At 39.9% G+C, this 9,404-nt stretch overlaps 1 protein-coding gene across 1 annotated transcript in view; it reads left to right on the top strand.

Annotated features, from left to right (window-relative positions):
• Positions 1-295: 295 nt before the first annotated feature.
• BRIP1 (BRCA1 interacting DNA helicase 1) overlaps positions 296-9,404 on the top strand; it is a 172,412-nt gene continuing 163,303 nt past the window's right edge. Inside the window, exons 1-3 of the mRNA XM_027767776.1 lie at positions 296-529; positions 2,491-2,613; positions 5,835-5,946. Of these exons, the coding sequence (XP_027623577.1) occupies positions 2,521-2,613; positions 5,835-5,946 (205 nt within the window). The 5' untranslated portion in view covers positions 296-529; positions 2,491-2,520. The remainder of the gene's footprint in view (positions 530-2,490; positions 2,614-5,834; positions 5,947-9,404) is intronic.

Raw genomic sequence — 9,404 nt, 5'->3', positions numbered from 1 at the left:
GTGACCTATAAACATCCTGCTTCTCTATTTTCCTCCAAAGACGCTTTCCTTTGAAAAGAAGCGGGGAGATCTGCTTGACTGCTTCACTCTTCCGGTGCCGCGGAGTACCACGGGTCTGTTTATTTCCGAGGCTTCCATTGGGTACCAGAGTCCTGGCGCCGGGATTGGTTGAGTGGTTTCTGGTCTTGGCGCGTGGTTGGCTGTCTGGACGCGCGCGGGAATTGGACAGCAGGCGCGGAGGGGCGGGAGGCGGGAATTCGTCCGGGCTTGTGGAGCGGTCCGTCGGGCGCCGGACCCGAGGCTACGTAGAGCGGTTGCGAGTCTGCGACCCGGCCGGGGCGGCTGCCGGGTGAGGAAGAGCGAGCCGGGGCAAAGCTCTTGCTCTTTTCTGCCAGGACCCCGTTTTATTTGCCTCCAGACCTTGGTTTCCATTTTCTCGCGTGAACCAGTCCAGGCTGCGTTGCTCGGGTTTCCCCCGGGATTGACAAGGCTGAGGGAAGTAAAGGGAAGGGCGCGAAGCCTGCCGCAGGTGCGTCCTACTTTGGCCCAGCTGCCTTACAGGCCCGTCGGGGCTGCCTGGATCACCCAGGCCTTGGGGAGCTCGCCTGACTGGGAGGAGGGAAGGGCAGCCCGGGGGAGCCCAGGAGAAAAGGAGGCTGCACTTCGCGGCGGGAGGCGGCGGCGTGACGAGTTTGCTGGTCCGTCTGCTGTGTGAGGGAAAAGGCCTCGTTTCGAGAGGGATGTTCCCACAGCTCGGCAGGGGCCAGGGATTGATTTTTAGGGTGTATCTGAGTAAGTGGGCCAGCATGGAGTTGATTGGTTATATTAGAAACCTCATTCTCGGAGCTTTGCACAAAACGCTAGCCCTGGAAAATACCTTCGAATAGTGGTTCTTAACTTCTTTTGGAACACACAAGACGTGGTTAAAGTTTTTATTGGCTTTATAATCTATCAAATTATTTTAACCATCTTTTCATCTCCTGATTGAATTTACCACTTTTTCATTATTGTAATAATTCCTCAGTCGATAACAATGTATATAATTTTGCTTCTGTTTTGATTTCCCAGGAAATATTTATGGGAAGAGAAATGTATGGATTTTCTCTTGAGAAAAATGCAGTTATGCACAGATTTTTTAATTTTTTTTGAGAGGTTTTTGCTATAGGGCGTGTGCGCTCAACAGAAAGAGACAGAAAGGGAGAAATTACACACACACCCGGGGGGATGACCAGCCACAATCCCTTCTCTATTCTCTCGGGGTCTTGGGCACACACGTACACATGCCCGGCGTGGGTCCGGGACTCCAGGCGCAGTTGGCTACATGGGAGTCCAGCGACATAGTCATTACGTCAACTGCTGGTCCCAATGCACAGAAATTTTTGTGTGCAATTTCAAGAGGTCACAGTCTGAATTATTATATTTATGGATCCTAGGTTAAGAAAACTGGTTTAGAAGAGGTGGGGACTAAAGTGGATCTTCTATTCTGTGTCAGATACTGGTTTAGGAACATTCTGTCCTGGTTAAATTTTATAAAAACTCTTTAGGGTAGATATTATTTTCTCATTTCCATAAATGAAGAAACAGGTTCTGAAAGGTTAAGGGATTTATACAGTGGAATTCAAACTATGATTGTTTTAAAATTTTTTAAAGAATTATTTACTTTTATTTATTCACTCATTTATTTCAGTTTGATCAGAGAGAACAGAGAGAGAGACAGAAATTGAGAGAGCAAGCCACCAGGTCCAGGACTTGAACTGTGGTTGGCCATGTGGGAGTTTTCCAGCCCTTAACCACCACACTACCTGCTGGCTCCCTAGGATTGTTTTACTTTACAGCTCTTCTTCTTTCCATTGTGTCATATTGGCCTTTAAGTAAGAATTGTTGAACACCTGTTTTGTGCCAAGGCATTTTCTTCCTTACAAATCTTTAAATTAGGGATTATTATAGATAAGGATCTTAGAATAGAGAAATGAAAAGACATGTCAAAGGTAACATATCTGAGTCCCTGTTAAAACCTGATTTAGATCCAGTGCTTCCTGACTCCTAGTCTATAGCTTTTTCCTCTTAACTGGAGGATTGCAGAAGAGGGAAATAGGAGGGCACAGAATAGGAGGAGAAAAAGAGTAGTGCTATAGAGCTATAGAGAGTTGCCTCAGGAACCTATTTATTTCTATAGGTTGATTATATCTGATCTAAATTGTTACAGGAGTCCATGTTTAATTGGGTAAATACTGTATCACTTGTGTGGTTTTTCCTTTAATTGTAACAAGAGTCCTCTGGGATAGATAGTATTATTCCTTATTTTGCAGATTAGGACACAAAGATCCAAAGATATTAAGTTCAAAGTCACAGACTGGTACCTGGCAGTGTAGGGATGCAAGTCTAGATTTGTTAGATTCTAAGACATGCTAATTTAAGTTTTTATTTCCAAATGTCTGTCTCTGTGTTGGTGTCTGTTTTTTCCAGAATAATTTTCCATATCTATTACAGTTAGGAATCTGAAGTAAACAAGAATGCAAGATGTCTTCAATGTGGTCTGAATATACAATTGGAGGAGTAAAGATCAGCTTTCCTTGTAAAGCTTACCCATCCCAGCTTGCTATGATGAATTCTGTAAGTATTTCTCAGCAGTGAAGTCTTTACAGATACCTATACTCTATATAACGTACACTGAGTATGTGATTGTATTCATATTCTCAGATGGTAAATGGATTGAGAATATTTGCTCGGTTCATTTGGAGAACATGATTCTGGTCACTACTAAACATGGTATGGCTATGGTTAAGAGGCAAGGAAGAACAGTCTGAAACAGTTCTCAGCTCATTAGAATTTTCTTTTACTTTAATGAATGACTGTCATTTGCAAAGTACATTATTTCCTGTATTTTATATAGAATGTTATATTTCTCACCATTATGTGTTTTTTAAGTATTTATTTTATTTTTTTAGTTGTTGGAGAGCATGTGCTTTAGCCAGAGAGAGATAGAGAGGGAGAAAACATCTCCCTGTTGGGTCATGGTCATGCCTTAGTCTTATCTCCATTCCTCAGTCTTGTTGGGATTTTGGGTCTGCATACCATGTACTGGGCATGTTTTTCAATCCACTGGGGTCAGAGCTTGAACCACATTTGACAATGTGGGATCCAGCTTCCTTAACTAGACTATGGGGTGGCCCTTGAAGTTTATCAGCCATGTTGAAAATATATAAGTTTGAGTAAATCAACATTCTTCTTCTTCTTCCTTTTTTTTTTTTTTTTTTTTTTTTTTTAAATTGACTTGAGAGCATGTGTACCTGTTAGAGAGAGAGAGAGGAGGAGGGAGAAAGCACACTACAGTGGGGTGTGGTTATGCTGCAGTCCTTTCTCCTCCATCTCTTTATCCTGTCATAATTTTGGGGACCCACATACATATACCCAATGCATTTTTCAAGCTATGAGGGATGGGATTCAAACTGTGTCATTGGTTCATTGGCCATATGGGATATGGCTTTGTTAACCGCTGAGCTATGGGTTCCCACTGTGGCCAACCGTGTAGGACTCTAGCTCCCTTAACAAGACCAACCCATCTAGCCATATTTTAATACTTTTATTACATGTGGATATACCCATGAACAACATAGAATATTATTTTACTTTCTTTTCAAGTTTTTACCATAGGGCACATGCACTTGCTGAAGAGACAGAGGAGACAGAGAAAAAGTGAGACATCACCCCTGAGGGGAGATGGCCATGCTGCAGTCCTTTCCCCTCCATTCTCCTCGTGGGATTTTGGGCACGCACACGCACATGTACCTACACATCATGATGTAGAAGGACTTTCTGATAAAAATTTCCTGGGCATTTTTTCTGCTTAAGTTTTGATAGACTTTCTCAAAATATTCTCATAATAAGAGGATGTTATCATTCTTTGGCACTCTAGCAAATCAATAGGCAAAATACCCTTAGCATCCCAAAAAACTGTCCCCATGACTTTTGCTCTTGACCAGCTGCTTTTGCTTTGACTTACCACTTTCGCTGCTTGGTAGCCATTGCTTTGATTGTGCTTTGTCTTCAGGATGTACTGGTAAAGCCATGTATCCCCTATTACCAGATTTCAGGATATTGATCCCATCAAAAGCTCTACTTTTTGTCTGTAGCCCATCTGAATACAACAGTTTTGGAACTTGTTGACCAGAAAGTTTGCTCAGTTTAATTTTTTTAGTCAGAATTGTATAAGCTGTACCTAGAGTGACCTAAAGTGTGAGAAGAATTTGAAATTAACCATTAGAGTGTGTATGCATGTGTTTGGGTATATGTGTGTATGTATGGGGGTTTTCACACATACACCTTTTTTTTTTTTTTTTCATACAGCACGTATATGTTCACTGAGAGAGACAGAGAGAAAGTGAGAAATCACCTCCCAGTGGGGATGGCCATCTATAATTCCTTATCCATTCTCCTCTCGGGATTTTGGGCAGGTATGCACACATGCCCAGTGTTATTTTCAAGCCATGACGTCTAGGACTCTAACCATGGTTGGCCATATGGGAGCCCAGTGCCTTAACCACTATACTACCTGCTGCCACCTCCCCACCCCCAACACATATATTTATTTACTTATTTTTAACATTTTATTTAATGTTAGTATTTTAAAATTTGCTACAGGGCACATGCGCTTACCAGAGAGAGAGAAGGTGAGAAAGCAAGCTGTCAGATCTAGGACTCAAACCATAGGCCATGTGGGATTCTAGCACCTCAACCACCAGACCACCTGCTGGCCCCAATTTCTTTTTTTTTAAGAGAGTAATTTTTGCTATAGTACGTGTGCACTTGCCAGAGACTCAGAGAGAATGCAAGAAATCATGCCCTAGGAAAGATGGCCATGCCACAATCCCTTTGCTTTTATTCTCTTTTAGGGATCTTGGACAGTTATGCATGTGCAGGCACCCAGCATCAGTTTCAAGTCACTGAGTCCAGGACTTGAACTGTCTTACCTACTTTGACACTGGCCCCTAACATTTTTAAAAGGAAATGTTTATGTTGTGAGATGTTACAATGTTGCCTATTTTGCTGTTAATTCAGTCCTCTTTAATTGGGCACTAACAAGATTAAATTTTCTCCACAAATTGATGTTGATGATCTGCCACTAAAGCATTCATCTTCAGTATTGTCTCATCCCTTCTTAAAACAAATTGTGTTTGTAAACTGCTGATTTCTTCAGAGCTTTGTCTCACTTTTTGTAAAGCATAAGCAATTTTACCATTCTTTTACCCAAGCTTCACCATAAATTTGATGTTTATTCTTGCCTCAATTTCAGCAGAATTTATGATGCTCTGATAGGAGCTTTTTTCAAACTGATGTCTTAATCTTTTTTAGTGTCTCAAACTAGATCCTGTTGAGACTTCTTAGTATGAATTTATTTTGGAGCAAATAAAGTTTGAAATTCACGTGTTGTGTTTTTTTGGGTGGGCGGGGGGAGAGCTTTTTGCTATAGGGTGCGTGTGCTCACCAGAAGGGCAGAGAGAGACAGTCAGAAAGCAAGAAATCACCTCCAGGTCACCTCCTGGGGCGGATGACCACACTGCAGTCCCTTCTCCTCCACTCTCCTCTTGGGATCTCCACTTGGCACATGCATATGTGCCTAGCGTGATTTTAAGCCACTGGGCCTGGAACTCAAACCGAAGTTGACAACATGGGAGTCCAGCAATGTAGCCATTACGCCATCTGTTGGTCCCACATGTAGGACTTTTTTTTTTTTTTTAATGAACTTTTTGAAGATCCCTCATATTTCTGATTGAGAGAAACCTTAGGTAAAATGCTTATTGATTTTTTTTTTTAATTGGTTCTTGTGTTCATAGATTGTCCGAGGATTAAATGGTAAGCAACACTGTTTGCTGGAGAGCCCCACAGGAAGTGGAAAAAGCTTAGCTTTACTTTGTTCTGCATTAGCATGGCAACAGTCTTTTAGTGGTAAGTAGTTACTTGATACCTTCAGATTGTTTATTGGGACTTGAGAAAAGTATAATAAAATAATCTTTATCCAGACTGGTTCAACCATGTTTTAGCTAATTTATACACCCTATTTTAAGATGTTTCTTTATAATAAGTTTTGTATCTTCTGAAAGAGTTTTAATATGCAGAATATGTTTAATTATTTTTTACTTTAAAACAGTATTAAACATAATTTAGTCTTTGGTTTGAAGATTCAAATAAATGAAATTTTTTTCTTGGAGAGGTTTTTGCTATAGGGCGCATGCAGAAAGACAGAAAGTGAGAAATCACCCCCCAGAGAGGATGGCCACACTGTAACCCCTTCTCCTCCATTCTCCTCTTGGGGTCTTGGGCATGCATGCGATTTGCCCAGCGTGAGTTTAAGCCACCTGGTCTGGACCCAAACCGCGGTCAACTACATGGGAGTCCAGCGACATAGCCATTATGCCAACTGCTGGTCCCTCAAATAAATGAAGTTATGGGTTATCATTATGAAAGTAATTAGATGTTAGCTTGTATGTAAAAGAAGTAACAGATAGGATTGTAATGATTTTATAATATGCTAATTGGTTTTTCTTTTTTGAGTAGATCCTTTAGTATATTTACTTATCTGTGCCTTCCTCATAACATTATTACATGGAATATATAAAGAAAACATTTTAGTTGACCTTTTTATTTATTTGGAGGCCAGATAAACAGAAGTTTACTGTAATATTGCTTGTATGAATGCATATTATTTCTCACTACTTTTACTTTATTTGCTAGCAAATACCTGTTAATATTTACTTTTATGAAAGGCTATATAATTTGCATAATCTGAAATAGTACTGGACACATTTTAGTTATGTAAGTAGATAGTGTGACCTAAAGTATTAGAAAAATTTCAAGTTAACCATCAATGTGTGTTTGGATATGTATGTATTAGGTTGTCTGAAAAGTCATGAAGTATTTTTCTGATTTTCTATGCAAAAATGGGTCATGACTTTCCTGACAACCCAATATATGTATGTCTGTATGAGGATTTTCACATGTGTGTCTGTGTGTATGTGTGTACATGTATATACATATACTTTTTTCTTTTTTTTAAAGATTTTTGCTGGGACCAGCAGATGACATAATGGTTACGTTGCTGGACTCCCACGTAGTCAACCACAGTTCTAGTACTAGACCCTGTGGCTTAAAACTCATGCTGGGCATGTCTGTGTGCATGCCCAAGATCCCAAGAAGAGAATGGAAGAGAAGGGATTGTGGTGTAGTCATCCCCTCTGAGGGATGATTTCTCACTTTCTATCTCTCTGTCTCTCTGGGGAAGCGCACATGCCCTTGAGAAAAAAATCTCTCTCAAAAAAAAAAAAAAAAAAAGATTTTTTTCCATAGGGCATGTATCTTGCCAGAGAGAAATAGAGGGAAATTGAGAAAGCACCCCCAGGGAGATGGCCACACCTCAGTCCCTTCTCCATTCGCATCAGGATTTTGGATATGCATGCACATGCACCCAGTGTGATTTGTAAAACCACCAGAGTCTAGGACTCAAACTGTGGTGAGCCATGTGAGAATCTAGAGTTTTAACTATCATGTCACCTGCTGGCCCTACACATTCTTTTTGTTTTTAACAGAGATTTTTGGTATAGGGTCTGTGTGCTCTCCAGAGAGACAGAGAGCCAGTAAGTGAGAAATCACCTCCCGGGGGGGATGGCCACACTGCAATCCCTTCTCCTCCATTCTCCTCTCAGGATTTTGGGCATGCATGTCTGGCATGAGTTTTAAGTCACCAGGTCTAGGACTAGAAACATGGGTCGACTATGTGGGAGTTCAATAACTTAACCATTACTCCATTTGCTGATCCTTACACATACATTCAAAATGAATTATTTCTTTATTTTATTAATTGTTGTTATTATTTTAAGCCTGCTGTGGGGCACATGTGCTCACCAGAGAGAGAGAGAGAGAGAAGGAAAATGAAAAAAGAAGTCACTGGGTCCAGGACTTGAACTATGGCCAGCCATGTGGGAGTCCAGTGCCTTAACCACCATGTATCTCGCTAATTCCTATACATATGTTTTTAAAAGGAAATGTTTGTTTTAGTGAGAATAATAAAGTAAATATAAAAAAGTTAGTATTTATAGTTTTTGGTTCATTTTGATTTTTATTGATTAACATCAATAATGGGGAAAATTAAGATTGTCAGTTAGTAAAATTTTAATGACAACTGTCCAGAAAATACAAGTATTTACTTGGTGTAATTGGGAAAACAATGTCTTTACTATTTAAAAAAAATTTTTTTCAGAGATATTTGCTATAGGGTGCATGTACTCATTGGAGAGACGAGGAGAGGCAGAGAGAGGCAGAGAGACAGAACGTGAGAAGTCATCCCCCCTCAGACAGGCTAGCCATGCTGCAGTCCCTTCTCCTCTATTCTCCTTTTGGGATTTTGGTCACACACAAACACACGCTTAGCATGGGTTTCAAGCCTCTGGGTCCAGGACTCGACAGTGGTTATGGGAGTCTAGTGCCTTAACTACTACACTACCTCCTGGCCCCCATACTATTTATTTTAAAAGATACATTGTTTCACTTTTTTCAATATGTATGAATTGTATATTTGTATACAATGTAGGCATATAATTGTAAAGTTATTACAGTTCTATATTTAGGTATCGAAATTACCTGTTTTTTGAACATTGATCCTAAAATGTATTTTGATACATGTATCAGAATTGATATAACATAAAATATGCTTATTTGACATCAGAATAAAATGCCAGGCTGGGGCCAGTAGGTGGCATAGTGGTTGAGGTGCTGGATTCCTACATGGCCAACCACAGTTCAAGTCCCAGACTTGGCAGTTTGCTTTTTTACTTTCCCTCTCTCTCTGGTCAAATTAAAAAAAAAATAATAACAAGAAATAAAATTAAATAAATAAAAAATATTTAAAAATGTATAATATAGAGAATTATTCAACCCTTATGTGTTTACATTATTATTTAATATATTGAACTTTCAAATCCTTCATTTAGGGAAATAGAAATTAAGAATATACTTTAGATTTTGGACCAGCAGGTGACATAGATGTTAAGGCTCTAAATCCCATATGGCTAGCTGTGTGGTTCAAGTCCCAGACCCAATGACTTGACAACCACACCAAGTGCCTATGTATGTGTGCCCAAACTTTTGAGAACTGGAGGAGAAGGGATTGTGGCATGGCCAACTTTCCTGGGGGGGGGGTAATTTCTCACTTACCTTCTCTCTGTCTCTATTGAGCACATGTGCCCGATAGCAAAAAAAAAAAAAAAAAAAAAAAGAAAAGAAAAAAAAATGTTGGTCTTTATTTCAATCCTTGCTTTATTTATTTATTTATTTATTTATTTATTTTTGTGGAGAGTTTTTTTTTTTTTCACTATAGGGCACGTGCGCTCGCCAGACAGACAGAGAGAGAC

Source organism: Tupaia chinensis, unplaced genomic scaffold (assembly GCF_000334495.1).
Source record: "Tupaia chinensis unplaced genomic scaffold, TupChi_1.0 Scaffold144642_1, whole genome shotgun sequence".
NCBI lineage: Eukaryota > Metazoa > Chordata > Mammalia > Scandentia > Tupaiidae > Tupaia > Tupaia belangeri.
Note: the sequence above shows the minus strand (reverse complement) of the source record. Positions and strands in the feature narration are given on the sequence as shown.